Raw genomic sequence first — 18532 nt, 5'->3', positions numbered from 1 at the left:
CCACACCGTCCAGCACCATCGAAAAGAAACAAAGAAAAATAAAGAAATCTGACTCGGGTTTTTTTTTTTTTTTTTTTTTTAACACAAGTCATTTATTACCGTTTTTCTTTCTCCCCGTCTCAAAAGTCTCTTGCTGCTACATGTCTATCTCACCTGGCATGTGTTTCTCTTTCTGCTCCACTACAAAGCAGCTGTAGAGAGCCATTTCTTGTCTTTGACTTTGTACGTTCATCTTTTTCTCCTCCCGACCAACCACTGTCCCATCGACAAAATGTTGCATCCCTCTGCCTGTTCTACAAATATTTTAATCGTGAATGCTCCCACAAACTACAAACCTTTGTACCTCATCAATGTAAATACCCCAAACAAGCAGCTAAATCCCATCCCTTCACAGAGATCCCTAGATGTGCGAAGGCCTTCTGCTCTAATAGTTTCTTCCTCAGAACTGCTAGATTCTGGACTTCCCTTCCGGTTTCCTGCTTTCCCAACTGTACTGACATGCAGAAGTTCAAGTGTAATGTGAACAGATATCTTGCTGCTCGACTCCCTACAGAGCATCCCTGCAACTTATGTCCCCGATAGTAGCCTCCTATATCAAAGTGGCACTGTGCGTTATTTGGGGTGAATAAAAAAAAAAACAACAAAAAAAAAAAACATGATGTCCTTGCAAGCCTTGCACACACTTCTAAATTTGCATTTGTGCATATTTTCGGCTGCTGCTGCTGCTAATATCCTCACAAGCCAGCTATCTTACAGCTGTTGCTGATATTTTCCCACACACTCATATGTGCTTCGTTACACACGTTGAACTTTGTCAATTTCCATATCTGGGCAGGAGCTGCTAAAAACAGCCTATCCTGCCTTGACAGAGTACAAAATAGACTTCGTGGCTTAGTGGGGGATGCCCTTTTCTCTACCCTGCAACCTCTCTCCCACAGAAGAGACGTTGCGAGCCTATCCTTGTTTTATCGTTATTTCCATGGCAGATGCTCGTCTGAACTCCAATCTCTGGTCCCCCCTCGCCAATCTTTCACGAAAAACACCCGTCTAGCTGAATCCACTGTGAAAAATTTCCCCCACTCTATATCTGTGCCTAAATCAAAGCGCAGATTCCATGAACAAAGCTTCTTTCTTAGAACTGCACGCCTGTGGAACTCTGTTCCGTCTGCCTGCTTCCCTCTGGACTACAACTTGGATGTCTTCAAGTCCAATGTTAACAAATTCCTAATGAACCGCCCCCTTAAGTAAACATTTCAGCAAATCTCCTCACTAACGTAATGTACTTGCAATAACCCTTATCCCTGAGTGGCTTCCGGGCCTTGATAAGTGGTGATCACTGTAAAAAAAAAAAAAAAAAAAAAAAAAAAAAAAAGAAACTGTCAAGAAATCAATAATTAAAAACCACGGAAATATTTTATTTTTATATAAAGTCAGATAGAACATAAAATTAACAAACATTTCACGTAAGATTTCACAAAATTCAAACCGAATTGTCTTGTAATAAGAAAAAAAAAAAAAGAAAAAGAAATGAAAAAAAAAAAATGGTCAAAATATACAAGCGAAGCAGTTATAAATATAATTTTACACGATAACCGACTTTCGGTAGTTAATAAAAAATGTCCTTTTCGTAAGAAATCTGTGCAAAAATAATAATTTTTTTTTCAGTTTTACTTTTTACATAATGAGATTGGAAATGATAATCTGATGTCTCCAGTGTTGGTGCTAGATATGGGGACCCTCAACTCTGAGACGACTTTTTGCAAACAACATGATCTGCATAATAATATATATATATATATATATATATATATGATGATGAGCTCTCCGCTTATCTTGCCATTTGTTTCCAGTCGTCCTGTACACACTTCACTGGCCACTAGTATTAAATAATATCCTCAGGAGGGGTGTGGCTGGAGATTGCACACCTCCTGTCACAAAAATTTAATGCGCAGGCACCCCTTTGTGGGTATCAATAGTCTGTCAAAGACCGAAGGAGCCCCCCCCCCATATATATATATATACACGTTTTATTTTTTATTACCTTATCTTTCTGTTAAGTCTGTAAAAGTCTGAGGACGCTACAGACGGCCAAAAAAACAGCCGTGTAGCCGAAACAATAATGTAACTTAACAGAAAGATACGGTAATAAAAAATAAAACGCATATTTGCTCTACAACAGTATTGAGCACTTTCTTCAGTTTTTATTAATTACCATCTCCACTAATATATATATATATATATATATATTTCTGTGGAAATATATTTTTTTCTAATATACACAATCCTTATTTAAGAAGTTCAATGTAATTACAGAACAATATAGAGAATAAATGACAAAAAAAACTATATTCCAAAATTCATGATGTTGACCATCTTATAATTCATTCCTTTAATTCAATTGGCATTTACAATTGTTGACAGTACAAGACACAGTACAGTATTAAATAGACCATTTTGGCAGAATGTTCCTCAATTAAAAGAACATGTTAGTACGAATAGTTGGGTTTAGTGAATTTATTTCTAAAATTCAAAATGGTGTAATGGAAACATATTCTAAGGTATTTGCAGCTTCTCTTCCAATTTTTGGATTTTAAATCATGTCAAAACGCACTTTATTTCTTTTTGACCGATTGATTGTTGCTATTTCTTCTGATGAGTTGAGGGCAAAATAGATTCACTGATTGATAGAATAACTAAGTGATTGATTTTGCACTATGAAACAGATACTGTCAAGAATTGTAAATGTCAACTGAATTAAAGGAATAAAATTGTAAAATGGTCAACCATGAACTTCGGAATATAGACTTTTGTCATTTATTCATACACACACATATATATATATATATATATATATATATATATATATATATATATACACAAATGAATCGCGATGAAGATTTCTTGAATCAGTGCTTATTGTAAATTCAAGCAACAACAATATGGAGGTTTCTGTATTTCAACGTTATTGATAAGTAAACTCCTATTATAAGACATAATTTAATTTTAGACACAAATTAACTCTCTCAAATCATAATAATTAATGCATATAATCAGTCAATAAACTACATAACAAAAATACAGTCATCCACATTTGAATTATAACGGCCATATTTATTCCAAACCACTATCAATAATTTCCTCCACTCTTTATCTTTAACCTAAACGTAGATTCCATGAACAAAGTTTCTTTCTTAGAACTGCACACCTGTGGAACTCTCTTGCGTTTTCCTGCTTTCCAACTGACTATGATATGGTTGTCTTCAAGTCTAATGTGAACAAATTCTTGATGAGCCGTTCCCTTTAAGTAATCCAATTTACCAAATTTTCACTACTAACGATTACTACAACATTTTCCCATCGACTACTTTACACTCATTAAACCTTATCCCTGAGTGGTCTCCGGGCCTTGATAAGTGGTGACTGCATTATAATACATAGTAGCTTGCAGCCTAGCATTGCCCGGTCATACAATATGCTAAAACATGATATTTTAATTTATGCAGATTGCGTATGTATTATTAGAGAATTAATCTTCTATTGAATATTATGTATTACAAAGAAATAATTTGCCTGACCAACTAATTTGTTAAAAAAATAAATAAATAAATTAAAAAAAAATGATAATGTTGTTCAACAAATTTTGTTTGTTTGTTTACAATATCATGTCATTTGATATTCGGGTTTGGCGATGAATGCCCTGGAAACGTCACTTCTGGTTAAGGTTTGGTTTTAAAATATGCAAATGAAGAAATGATTTGTGATTATTTTAAATGATATTCCTTTTCTTTTATCGTAAATTGAACTCATTATTAAGAAAAATATTAAAATAAAATGGTAAGCTACTCTCGGGCTTGAACACGGGACCATTCAAGCTGTAGTCGAATGCTCTACCAATAAACTATATCTCCAGATTATAAGTGTTCTTTATAGAAGAAAGGATTTGCTGAAATTTTATTATCTCCCTTGGTCAGTGTAATGCAAAATATTCCCCTGTAAAAATTCTTTTTTATCACCAAAAGAGAAAAGTTATTTTTAAGATTCTTTCGATTAGCTAATAAAATAGGAGCCTTTGGATTGCTCTTGACTATAGCTGACCACTTTTACTTACATTTCAATAGATTTTACCTTTAAATAAGATTAATATTTTAATAAAGAATACAAGTTTCAAAATTTAACATCAGAGTCAATGACTGACAGAAATTAAGTTTGGTCCAGATTAACAAGGGTAGGTATACCACTGACATTTCACCCTAGAAGGAAGTTTCATGGGAATATCAAGTTCATAATTGGTCCCCCATCGTTTGTATATCCCAGTCAGGGGAGATGACGACAAAAGTTCTCATTAGATCACAGAGTTTAAGCAATGGGATTTTGTAGTTCTTGCTGGGAGGTGTTGACGTTCTCTTACATATAGCGCTTTGTATTCTCAAATAGTCACTCATCTGGTACTGACCAGGTTTAATGTTGCTTAACTTCAGTGATCTAACAAGTTAATGGGATTATGCCGTATTAACAAACATGTGTAGTAACATTATTCACAAGTTGCTTCGTATGTTTTTACCGTTTAAAGAAACTCAATTTTTTATCCATTCAAGTATTCTAAAACTAAAAAGCCTCCAGAGCGCTACTGAAGCCATTTATTTTATCTTTGTTTGAGGGCCCTCCAGCCGAGGCCGCCGAGATATATTATTAACATTATGTTATTATATCTCGGCGGTCTCGCTCCAGCAGTGTTACAGATTATAGATAAGCTAGCATCAGTTCTGGATGGTGATTAAATGAATCCGAAAAATGTTTAGCAAAAAATGCATCTTTTATCTTGGCATTTTTTTTTTTAAATTTAATTTTTTTTTTTTTTGTAATTAAAAAATTTAATTTTTTTTGTATTTTTTTTTTTTGTAAATAAAAAATTTAATTTTTTTTTTGTTGCATTTGAGAACAGATTAAACTTTAAAAAAAAAACAATATTTTCCAATATTTATTAATTGCTATATAATTTATTTTGGTGTTTCTATATTATTGGTCATGATTGAAAATCGCATTCCAAGTAAAAAGCACTTTAGTAGATATCTCACTGCTAATGCAATTCTCTACCTGTGTGAAAGCCAATTACGTCCAAAGATGGAGTACTGTTACCACATCTGGGCATGAGCTGCTAGAAGCACTTATCCTGCATTGACAGAGTTCAAAATAGACATCATAGTGGGGGATGCCTTTTTTCTTTCCTGCAACCTCTTTCCCACAGAAGAGACGTTGCAAGCCTGTCTCTGTATCATTATTTTTATGGCAAGTGCTCGACTGAGCTCCAATCTATGATCCCCTCTAGCCTGACTTTCATGAAAAATACTCGTCTACCTGAAACCACTATCAATAATTTCCTCCACTCTTTATCTGTGCCTAAACCTAAACGTAGATTCCATGAACAAAGCTTCTTTCTTAGAACTGCACACCTGTGAAACTGTCTTCTGTTTGCCTGCTTTCCAACTGACTATGATATGGTTGTCTTCAAGTCCAATGTAAACAAGTTCTTAATGAGCCGTTCCCCTTAAGTAATCCAATTTACCAAATTTCCACAACTAACGATTACTACGATATGTTCACATTCACTACTATACACTCATTAACCTTCATCCTCGAGTGACCTCTGGGCCTTGATAAGTTATAAATCCTTTGTAAAAAAACAAAAAAAGATCCTTACATGTAATGCTGAAATACGAATTTAATAAAAAAAGTTGGTTATAGTCAGCTAACATTACTTCCTAACTTCCGCTGTGGCTGCTACTGGAAGCGGTGACAAGGCAAATCAGTTCCTTTACTTTTTTCTCTCACACCTGTATCTCGCCTGTGCATTTACTCTCTTTGGTCTACCGACTTAGTCGGATTTGGACCTTAGAATTTACCCTGGTCCACTCGTCTGTTCGTTCCGAAAATTCTCAATAACTTTTTGCATTAAGTTATGACTTGACATCAGAAAATAGGAACAAGTTTTTTTGATTCCAATAACCCAAACAATTCCGTTTTTTTCCTGATTCCTGATTTCAATTAATTGTCCCAACACTAAAATCTATACAACAGATTAACGCTGCCTTAAATTTTTTGATCGTCAAATTAAAAAAAAAAAGAAAAAAAAAAAAAAAAAAATTTTTTTGATTATTCTCAATCAAGCATCACATTTAAAGAAGGTATAAAAAAGTTGTTAAAAATTTTAGATTCCACAAAAAAATTAATTTAACTTAATTGTTAAAATTTTTAGCAGGGCTTAATTTTTCTATGTAAGTTAACCATAAAAAAATGATCATTCATCTTAATTTTTCAACCAGCCTTCAGTGAAAATAATCTTGACCCTATTAGACACAAGGACAGTTTTTAATATGGATAAATCCAGCTACCTCCCAAAAAGGGCTGCTCTGGATTGGACCAAAAATAAAAATTGCCCCAGTCTAAAAGGATTTATAAAGATAAAGTGTAATATCAAAACAGATACTACACTTTGCTCCAAATAAAAAGCTAATGTCAGCAAATAATTGTCATAAATCGTCCAATGATTTTCTTCATTAGACATTTTCAATCTTCTCACAATATTCTTTGTCACTAAAGTGACAATCTATTGACCTCAATTAACTTTTATCCTCAAGTGGTTTGTGGCCTTGATAAGTAGTGATTCATTAATAAATAAAAATATATATATATTTTTTTTTTATATAATCTTAAAAATTACTGTTTAGTCATTTTTTTCCTTCTTTTATTAAGCCATGGTTATAACAACCATTAGCAATAAACAGAGGCTACGACCTAGCTAATTAGAGAATGCATAAAACTTAGGAATATCATGATAGTTAGACAATAGAGAACTCTGAAAATGTGACAGGGATACATGTTCATTCACACAATTCTGAGGCAGCATGTTCAGGACTGCAGAACACAATGCGAAAGGAGAGTGCCGGTACATCTCTGAGCAAACACTGGTGTGATTATTCAGAAGTTCTAATGTGAAGGTATATTGTCGCAAGTTTGGTCTGTTCAGCCGCAGCACAGAGCGGTATTTAAGCATTGCGGTAGCGCAAAAAGCATCAAATAATATTCAAGCAAAAGCAGCAACTGTTACATTTTGGCGAAGAGACAACAGATTTAATCCGAGCAGGTCATCTACTCCAGAGGGAACAGACAATGCAACATGGAATATGTGGCATATATCTGATCGCACAATGCTGTAGATGTTCAAGAAAATGAGAGAACACCCTGCCAACTCCAGTGAACACTAGGAATCTGTATTCCAAGTGGGGATGAATCGTTGGCTTGTAAAGCCTAGTCAGCAAATGTCATTCATGAGGAATTCAGTAGCTCAGGATGCGCAACACGTAAAGCTTCTTATCAACCCTATTAGATTTATAAAACAAGTGGTTGATAATAAAAAAAGAGATTTGATGCAACTTTACGATAGTGTGTCTTCAAAAAAATGCATTTCAGAGAAAAATATTATTACGTACTTACGTGTCACGCCGAAATTAGTATAAGATCAAAAAATTACGAAAAATGGTCCAGTAGAAAAAAATAATTATAAGTAAAAACAGAATTTTTTCGAACTTGCAATTTCACTATAAATTAACCATTTAGATGCTTGAAATCAGGCGGAGATAACTGCTTTCAGGTCGGCCATCTTGCTTATTCTCGATAATACTACACGCCTTTTTTTTTTTTTTTTTTTTTTTTTTTACACGGTGGTCACCACCTATCAAGGCCCGGAAGCCACTCAAGGATAAGGGTTATTGCCTTTTTTCCCGAAAATTAGCTGTATCATATCTTCTACTGGACGATGTTTCATAAATTTTTTTTAATTCATACTGATTTTGACAGGACATTTAAGTACGTAATAATGTTTTACCCTGAAATGCCCTTGTTCGAAAAATACACAATTGAGTTGGACAACAAACTATAGTAAAGTTGGACCAAAGATTTTTTTAAAATTTATTTCCACTCCAGGAGGTTAGGCACAAGATGAGGTGAGTTTTTGAAAAGCCAGCACACCAAAAGAAGCGCACTCTGGCCTACAAAAATGCATGAGCAGCCCTACTGGCATTTCATCAGTAGGGGGGGGCGTTTCAGCTGATTAGTAATAAACCAATCCCTTCAGAAAAAAAAAAGGTAGAGCCTAGAAAGGTAGACTGAACTTAAATAACAAGGTGCTAATACAGTATGGGAACAGGTGAAAATTTGCATTCTGATTAAAAATTATTTGATACACTTTATGCGTCACCCAAAAATAAACATAAATAAAAGATAATTAGGAAAAATTATCAGTAGGATTTTAATTAAATATGAAAATCAGTTTTCATATTTTGCTGTCATTCATTATTGATTAAATGACAGACTGACTTATCTCCCCTTGCTTTATGGAAATTTAAGCTCTTCTCAGTGGCAAAATAGGATAAAACTGATTTTTATTTTTAATTAAAATTCTACTTGATAATTTTCCATAATTTCTGGTGTAGATACCAATTTTATATGATACTTAAAGTTTTCCTTACAAATTTATTTGGAAATGCGATTTTCACGTGTATCCCATATTGTATGAATGCCAACATAAGTTTTTAGAATCTGAAATATCGGTGCTAGTTTACTAGTATCATGAAAAAGAAAATAAATAAAATAATAAAATTTTTAGAAATAGTGGCTGGAACATGTCGTATATTTCAACTTTTTTTTTTGTTTCTTATAAACATCAAATATTAACTAGTATTAAAAAAATACCTAAATGAATGATGGAATATCTTAATGAAAAACTTTTAATGATGGAAATATTTGGTTCTTGTTCAGAATTTCCCTTATACTAAAAAAAAAAAAAATAAATAAAAATAAAGAAAAATCCGCATGATACATGTACCCGTGACGAAACGAAAATATCATATTCCAAAAATCTTGTAAATTTATCAAATAGTTTTATTTTTATACAGAAAATCATTTTTAAGCGATTAATGGGAATTCGTAGGCATTACAACTTAAATTTAGTATGAACGAAGTATCATTGAGTTATCTCCCATTGTTTCTCGAGATATTTTTCAAAATAGCGGGCAAGACTTTCACTTTTCAGGTGCACATAAAATTTGAGTTTCTTGTTTAAAAATAAAAACACTTGATCAATTTATGTGATTTTTGGAATACGTATGTACAATATACAGATTTTTCATTTTTGCTGTCTTTTAATATGCAGGAATTCTGGACAGGAAACAAAATTTTAATGGAGAGCATTCCGACACCAGATTAATCACAAAAATGTTTGTTATAGCAATAATGGTGCTCGTAATATTAGTCTTTTCCACTGCAGAAACCCATTAACGAAGCATGATTCAATGCTATATGTATTAAAAGTTGAGGATTTGAAAGAAAAAACAAAAAGAAAAAAAAAAAACGATCACACTTTTTTGGATTCAACATTACTTTGAAGAGCCGGAAGATTCCCCGGATCTTCCTTTTCCTGTCCTTTACCAGGACCATTACTCGGATCCGTCTGTTGCATAGTTCTGTGGTAATTGTCATAATTTGTAGCATCAGAATCAATGCTCGCCTCATAGAAATTATTTAAGCTCCAGTCGTAAGATTTATGTCGCTCCGGAACGGGTCCGTTTGCTCCGGAAGATTCCATGTCCGTAATGCTACATGTGTCCGTGTCGGTGAAGGTGTACTGCGGATAGACGGGCGCGTTTTGGTCGCCCCTTGTATGAGGGGAAGCGGCATTTCTATCTTTTGAATTCGCGGATCCGTCGGCAGAATTTTCTCGCAGCAATGGTGTCCGTTCGCTTTGCTTGACTGAACTAAAGCCTCGCAGAGTTCGTCCAACTCCGTGACCTGAAACGGAGAAAAAGTAGTATGTGATACATTAAGATGCTTGAAAGATTAAATAGATGTCGAGAGAGAATCGTTGTCATTATCGCATCTCTGTGGCCCCTTGACGTACATATCCCTGACAAACCCGCTTAGCAACAAAATCCCCCCTCTCCCCTTTCACTGTTGAAGTCCCTAAATGCCAGAAAGCTTTCTATTCTAATAGTTTCTTCCCTCAAACAGCTAGACTTTGGAATTCCTTTCCTGCTACCTGCTTGCCTGATGGTACTGATATGCAGAAGTTTAAATCTAATGTAAACCGACATCTTGTTAATCTTTCCTAGGTATGGTTCCAAATAGTAGCCCCTTACGCCCAAGTGGCGATATGCCTTGTTTGGCATATGTTAACGCGAGTTAAAAGAAAAAAGTACTTTAATGGAATGTGCTCTGATTAACTGGCAAGTAGCAAAATCCCACCCCTTCAGTGTTGAGATCCCTAGATGCTGGAAAACCTTCTACTCTAATAATTTCTTCCCTCAGACTGCTAGACTTTGGAATTCCCTTCCTGTTTCCTGCTTCCCTGACTGTACTAACTTGCAGAAGTTTAAATGTAATGTCAACAAATATCTCACTGCTCAACTCCCTTCAGTCTCCTGCTAGACATGATCCCAAATAGAAGCCCCTTATGATCCAAATGTCAATATGCTTCATTTGGAGTGAAAATGAGTAAAAAAAATTTTTTTTAATTTCTGTGTTCATTTTATAAGATACTAGCATTGCCAGGTGGAAGCCTGCCCCACCTCCTTGCAAAAAAGTAAACTACAGTTGTTGTTGTTGTTGGTGGCCACTGCCGTCCCTGAACAATTATGGACACTGGCGGCCGTATTCGAAATGAAATAATCTGGCTTTCACTGGCTATTAGTGCTGGTTTGGGATGATAACATGCAGGTACTGTTTGAATTTAAAAAAAGCAATTAAAGGGAAAATCGGAATGTATTAATAAAATTACGAAAAATGGTCCATTAGAATAACAATGGAAAGTAAAAACAGAAGTTTTAGAAGTTAGGGATTCTCACTCTATATGAACTGTTTCGAATGATCGAAATCAGTGGTAGAAGTCCTAGCTGTTTCTCTTTGTTGTTCAAGTCTTCCTCTTCTTTTCAACTCTTCCACCAATAGTATTAAAGTAAATTTCAGTTTTATGTCATCTTTTTTTAAGGTGCAAAACAAAACAATTACGACTTTTGTATTGTCATGTTAAGAATGGCGTTTGGAACAAACATCCCAAACTCTCCATGTTAAGAATGGCTTTCGGAATAGACACCACCAACCTCCCCACCTTAAGAACGGCGTTCAGATCAGACAATCCCCTTATTGATAATTCCCCCAAATTTAACCGTGATAATCATTGTCAGCATAACCACCCGCAAATGCTAAAAAAAAAAAGGGGGTGGTGGTGGTGGCAGTATTGGTAAGAGAGAAGTAGATTTGTTTATCACGCATGCATAAAAACATGGCAGCCAGTGAATGTCAGTGCATAATACGGGTCTTTACATCTGTATAAGTACTTGTCTCCGCAAAGTTTGAATGAGATTTTCTTAATCAGCATAGTTGAAAACTTACAAAAGTCGTCATTCTAAAGAAAAGTGTGGAGGTGGACCTAATGTACACATTTACCCCCCCCCCCCAAGTTAACGTGAGCAAAATCTCGAGAATCAGTCCGGAAAAGAAAATTAAATACTCCGCTGAATTCAAAATTGGTGAAAACACAATTATATAACGAATAATTGAAATTGAAAATGAAATTTACATGAAAGCTGTAAGGTGTTAAAAAAAAATAAAAAAAAAAAAAATTAAAAAAAATCGGTAATTGTGCATAAAACCAGACCCTAAGTTTCAAACATGGCGGCAAGTCTGTCAATTGAGGTATGGAAGCACAAAATGGATACAATACTTCTGCTATTCTTCAAAACTGCTTACTTATATATTTGGGCAAAAAATTAAGATACCTCAAAGAAGTGTTGAATCATGAATGAATGAAGACTAGAAAACTTACCAACAACTCGGACATGTTCCAAAACATCATCTCGGACATCAGAAATATCCCACATGGACATGAACGAGGCACAGCAGTTCGAATTGTCGATCATCAGGTCGATGAACGGCTTGTGTGAGAAGGAGAAATAATGGGCGACGGCAGCCAAAAACATTTCAATGCAAATACAAAAATCCTGAAAAAAAAAAAAAAAAAAAAAAATTAAAAAAAAAAATAAATAAAAAAATATCATCACAATGTTTAAACATGGGATTTAAAATCAAGACTAAAGAATGTACAAATCTTAAATGTTGATACAAATGAAAACATGGACTAGTTGGTTGTTTTTGTTTTACAGCATATAAACCCTCTTCAGGTTATTTAATGCCGAATCCAGTGATTTTGAAGAAAATTTTTTTAATAGAATATATATGTATTTTTTTTTTTTTTTTTTTTTTTACATGGTGGTCACCACTTATCAAGGCCCGAAAGCCACTCGGGGATAAGAGTTACTGTGTGTACAGTAATCAATGAGATAGTGTTGCAGTAATCGTTAGTATTGGAGATTTGATAAAGTGTCTTACTTAAGGGGGTGGTTCATCAGGAATTTGTTTATGTTGGACTTGAAGACATCCAAGTTGTAGTCAGGTGGGAAACAGGCAAGCGGAGGAGAGTTCCACACGTGTGCAGTTCTAAGAAAGAAACTTTGTTCATGGAATCTACGTTTTCATTTAGGCACAGATAAAGAGTGGGGAAATCTACTGACAATAGATAAAGCAGAGACAAACAAAAAAGAGGTTGAAGGGAAGAGAAAAGGGCATCCCCCACTAAACCACAAAGTCTATTTTGTACTCTGTCAAGGCAGGATAGGCTGTTTTTAGCAGCTCTTGCCCAGATGTGGCAGCAGTACTCCATCCTTGGACGTACTTGGCTTTTATATAGATAGAGAATTGCATCAGTAGGGAGATATCTTCTGGAGTGGTAGAAGGATCCCACCATTTCCCGAGTGGCCTTGGCAACAGACTTGATGTACGTGTTCCATTTCAGATCAGGAGTAAAGGTCAAACCCAGAAGCTTATCAAAACATGGAGCCTCCCCAAGACGAGAACCGTCCATTTCAATTGATGCCAGACGGGGATCAGAGCGTTGATGATGTAAAGATAGAAGCTTGCTTTTAGATGCATTAAAAGTAACCAGTCACCTCTTCCCCACTGTACCACACGTTCAAGATCAGAGGAGAAAGAATCAGAGAGAACTTTGTCATTTACTGCCTTTGATGTGTTGCCATAGATGGTCGTGTCATCAGCATAGATGTCAACGAATGATTTAAGTATGTGTTTTGGGAGATCATTGATGTAGATCAGGAAGAGAGTTGGGCCCAGGATGGACCCCTGAGGGACTCCAGCATTAATACTGTGGGCCTCTGATTTCTGCCCATCAACCACTACTCTTATGAGCCTATCGGATAAAATGATTTAATGATTCAGAAAACATTTTCAGTTATACCGTAGCTGGAAATCTTGTGAAGTAGGCCTTTATGCCATACCTTATCGAAGGCCTTTGATATGTCAAGAGCAATTACCCTAGAAAGGAAGCTTTGTCGATAGATTCACTAATCCTATGAGATATAATCTGCTGTAGATCTAGAAGAACGGAAACTATATTGCGTGTCACTTCTGCTGAGGTGGTTGACTACTCTATTTAATATGGATTCCAACAACTTACTCATGACACACAGGAGACTTATTGGTCTGTACTGAGAGGGAGATGACTTGTCACCTGAATTCTTAAATACAGGGCATACTGATAAGGTTTTTCAGGGTGTTGGAAAGCACTTCTTAAGGCAACACTTAAACAGTTTTGTAAATATGGGGGCAAGTTCTGGTTGAAGCTTTTTCAACACTATAATTGAAATGCTATCAAGGTCAGTTGCTTTACTGGAATCAAGGTCCTTGATTAGCTTGGCAACCTCACGCACAGATATTTGTATGTCACATAGTGTGTTGTCTATTATAGGAGGAAATACGGGGAGTTGATGGCCTTCGTCGCATAGGGTAGGATTAGATGCAAAGTTCTTGGCAAATAGTTTGACCTTGTATGATGCTGACGAGATGATGGTTGGGATAGAATGCATGCTTCTGTTCAGGATCCTGTTTGTTATTTGCCAAAACTGGTGAGAACCAAGCCGTTGTTCAGCTACTTTGGATTTAACGGACTGAGCATATAGCTCTCTTGCATTTTTTATTACTCTTTTACAGTGGTTGCTGGCAGTCCTGAAAGCAGCTTTAGTCTCCATACATCTATTACATTGGTAGCTCTTGAAAAAGTGATTTCTGTGCGTGATGGCAGCAGCACATTCAGGGGATTACCATGGCTGGCTGTTAGGTTTTTGTTGAAATTTTTTGGATGGTATGAATCGGTCAATGCCTACAATTAACCATTCGGTCAGGTCTGACACTATAGAGCACACATCCTTTTTAAACATGGAATGCAGAGGTAGATCAGATATGAATGTACGGAAGCTATCCCAGTCAGCCGAAGAGTATCGATATACAGTACAGTGAAGAGGTACGTCTGAAAACTTATTACATTTCATTTTTATCTTAACTGATACAACGGAGTGGTCGGAAGATCCCAGAGGAGATAGAATGGGACATGAACATAGCTCAGGGGAGTTGTAAGAAAAAAGTCTAGAAGGCTTGCATACTGACCGGTAGTATCGGGCACACGGGTGGGTTCGTGAATAATCTGAGTGAGGTCATAGGCAATGGCAAAATCATGACAGAACCTCCCTTCATCATCTGTCTTATTTGAGTGGGTCAGCCATTCCACATTGTGGACATTGAAGTCACCGCAAATGTGAATGTTAGCCGAAGATAAACAGACAGGATGTGGTCAATTATCTCAGATATACTCTTAAAGATAATAACTCCGCGGGTTTGTATTACTGCACACATAGATTCGAAAAAGTTGTCAAAAAACAAATATATAACAAATAAATGTTATCAAAGGAAATAGAAGTTACTTTTCTACCAAACTGGATACATTTTTCGTGTTTTTATTCAATGTAACATGTTTATTCAGCTCGAAAAGCATACAGTGTTTACCGATGTATTGGAAAATTCAAAATGGCGCCCAACACTCTCTTTGAAAGAAAAAATGAAAGAAATCATGAAAACTTCTTACCTGAAGTCCACTAGCCACCATTTTGACTGTATAAAATCCCCAAGTATTTTTTTCTGAAATGACACCCGTTTTCACCAAACCTGCAATCAGCACAGCTTGCCTTTAAAAAAAAAAAAAAAAAAAAAAAAAAAAAGGGGGAAAAAAAATGGAAGAAATATTTAATAAACATTTTTTTCTGGTCCAGAAAGATTTTTTTTTTCTGATCGAGAGTGAAATAAATACTTTAGTTGTAGCCTGGATACTGGATTCTGTCTATTTTTAAAACTTGCAAATTGTTTTTATCATCCGTACAACTAATAAAAATGTCTATTGTTGCTCGTATGGGCATCCATATTATTTTCAAGGCAATCTAATAACACCTTGAAAATGGGATTGACATGTTTAAACAACATTTTCCGAGATCGATTATGTTGCCTCATGTCTTGAGACATTTGATATGGATGCAAATTTTATATCTGCACCAGAAAGAGGTCTACGTTGGCATCAGCAGAATCTCAATCAGGATTCTTTAATATTGGAATATTTGATGATGCTGTAATATCAGAATTGAGTCTCCTCTGCTGAATCATTTGATAGGGATGCGAGTTCTATGTTTTTTTTGCAGATTTCCATGGATGCAAAAACATTATTTCTATCATATATATATATATATATATATATATATATATATATATAAGAGAGCAAATAGTTAATAAAACATGTTAAAAAACACTTTGAAAAGGAATTTAAAACATATTTAATCTGAAAAGGAAACACTTAATAAGTGGATAGTCCTTAATTCGCAGAGTTTCGAAGAAATACTTTCCTTCTCATCAGAGGGTAGGAAATTAGCAAAATGCGGGATCGGATTTTGCATACAAAAGTATTTGATGAAACTGCAAGTAAGTCAAAGATCTTACTTGATAACAAAAAGTGAAGTAGAGGGAATATGGTGAAGAAAAAGGTGATTTCATGCGAATGGATAATCAGGTGAAAGGTATTTTATATATATATATATATTATATATATATATATCTATAAATATAAAAGCGAAAATGTATGTATGTGTGTTCGCTTTTTCTGTGTGTCTACAAAAGGCTTTTTTCAGAGAAGCGGTTGTTCGGTTCACAACTTTTTAAAACTTTTTATATCACATACAAATTGTAATATCTCAGAGTTAACAAAATAGCTTGCCTGTCTATTTAATTTGCTCGATTTCGGGATGATAAATATTCAACATTTGTCGCTCGCCGCATGTGGGTTAGTCTTTTTCCTATAACATCTTGGGAAGCGTTCCCGCAGTAAATAATACTATCCCGCAGTCAAACTTGACCTCGTTAACTCCTTAAAACGGGCACCTGCCAAATCCAAGTAATTAAATAAATTCAAACGTGTTTCCGTTAGCATCTAGCGGTGGGCCAATCGTTAACGTCGCACATTGTTTTTTTTCACACTTTAATTTACAACTTTGCCTCAAGGGTTCGGATTCGGGTTCGATCCTTACCTACCAAAACATCCCCCCCCCAACCCCGGAGTTTCCACACACACCTCCAAACACCCGGGCAATGCCGGGTACCGCTCGCTAGTATAAAAATAAAAGTGAAAATGTGTGTATATGTATGTGTGTGCATTTTTATGTCTGCTTTTCATCGGCTCACTCCTTCTTAAAACTTTTTATATCACGTCTAAATCATAATATCTACGACTTAAGAATGGGAGTCGCGTGTGTATTTAATTTACCCAACTTTTACCAGCTCACCGCATCTTCGAAAACGAATGATGGGGCAGGGGAAACAGTAACTGGCTTGCAGTGCAAAACTAGGTCAAACATCACGCCACTTCCTCGCACCTGTATATTTCGCTTTATAAACCTTAACTTACTACGCTTATTAATTCTTCTCCCTTCGTGGCCGAGATGGTTAGGTGCATGACCTTTTTTTCCATTTCGTTTCCACCTTCACGGCAAGGCTTCGAGGTTTTAATCCTACTTTCCTACAAAAACGTTTTTTTTCTTTTTTATACCTCCAAACACCCGGCCAATGTTTTTTTTTTTTTAACACCCACACCTCCAAACACCCGGGCAACGCCGGGCACCCTCTGCTAGTCTATATATAAAAAAGCAAAAATGTGTGTGTGCACTTTTTCTGTATGTCTGCCAAAGGCTTTTTTCGCCGGGCTTCTCGGTCGGCTAACTCCTTCTTAAAACTTTTTATGTGCTGTCTAAATCATAATATCTACGACTTAAGAACGGAGGTTGTGTCTATCTTAAATTTGCCCGACTTTTACACGCTATTTTTTTCAATAGCCGCATCTTCGCTACGCTTTTCAGTATAAAAAAAAGCGAATGATGGGGCGGGGGAAACAGAAACTGGCTTGCAGCGCCACTCTTTGTTGACCTTAACTTTCTCACACCTGTCAATTTCACTTTATAAACGTTAAATTAAGACAGCTTTCACTTCCTCTCCCCTTGTATCCAAGATGGTTAGGTGTCTGGGTTTTTTTTTCCTTTTCGTTTCCACCTTCGCGTCAACGCTTTGGGTTCAAGCCTACCTTCCTACCAAAACTTTTTTTTCTTTTACGCCTCCAAACACCCGGCCAATGTTTTTTTAAACAGGGTTGTTTTGATCTACCCCCCCCCCCCACAAACACCTTCAAAACACCTGGGCAACGCCAGGTAACCTTGCCAGTCTATAATATAAAGGGCAAAAATCTGCATATATGTTTGTATGCATGTATGTTTGTATGTCAGCCTAAAACTTTCGACAGAGGCGACGGATTTTCACAAGGTGAGTATCCTTTTGAAACTCGACCCTTCGGACGACAAAGATCGAAAAATTGGCCGACGACATTAATTCGTTCACCTCCACCTGGGCAGTTTTCTACAAGGAAGGTTGCTTTTTTTTCGCTGACATTTTTTGCAAGTCATTCAAACCTCACATAAATGACATCGCAGAAAAGCCGTTATTTTGACCGCCCATGGCATCACAACTGCGATAGGCGCATTGATAAGAGCGTTTGTTTTTTTTCACCTCCTTTTCCTCTGGTCCGTTATGGGTTTCAGCCTGCTTACTACTACTCCTATTTTCGTTTTTTTTGCGCTCTTAATTTTTCTTTTTTTCTCAACCAACACCCTTACACACGCCTCCACTTTCTTTTCCGCCTTCACGTCACAGGTTCGAGCCTGCCTGCCTGCCTACTACAGCCGTTTCTTTTTTTTTTTACTAAACATACTTCCAAATACCTGGGCAACGCCGAGCACCCAGGCTAGTCTAATATATATAAAGGGCAAAATGTGTGTGTGTGGTAAAAACTTTCGACACAGGCGACATATCCTGACCATTTCAGTATCGTTTTAAACCTTCGGACGACAAATATAAAAAAAAAACTGTCCAAAAACATTCATTCCTTCACCTTCAACTCGGCAGTTTTGTACAAGGAGGGGTCGTTTTTTGCATTGGAATTTTTGCAAAGTCATCGTCTTCTTTCGATTGACTAGATTTAATTTCAACACTC

At 35.9% G+C, this 18532-nt stretch overlaps 1 protein-coding gene across 1 annotated transcript in view; it reads right to left on the bottom strand.

The window, feature by feature from the left end:
- Positions 1 to 8667: 8667 nt before the first annotated feature.
- LOC145259087 (transmembrane protein 184C-like) overlaps positions 8668 to 18532 on the bottom strand; it is a 56467-nt gene continuing 46602 nt past the window's right edge. The window contains exons 7-9 of the mRNA XM_080116729.1: positions 15041 to 15140; positions 11876 to 12050; positions 8668 to 9843 (exon numbers count right to left, since the gene is read on the bottom strand). Of these exons, the coding sequence (XP_079972855.1) occupies positions 9410 to 9843; positions 11876 to 12050; positions 15041 to 15140 (709 nt within the window). The 3' untranslated portion in view covers positions 8668 to 9409. The remainder of the gene's footprint in view (positions 9844 to 11875; positions 12051 to 15040; positions 15141 to 18532) is intronic.

The sequence above is a fragment of the Euprymna scolopes genome, chromosome 34 (genome assembly GCF_053919585.1).
Source record: "Euprymna scolopes isolate OS-2025 chromosome 34, ASM5391958v1, whole genome shotgun sequence".
In the NCBI taxonomy this organism is placed as follows: domain Eukaryota; kingdom Metazoa; phylum Mollusca; class Cephalopoda; order Sepiida; family Sepiolidae; genus Euprymna; species Euprymna scolopes.
This window is presented reverse-complemented; position numbering and strand designations above follow the sequence as displayed.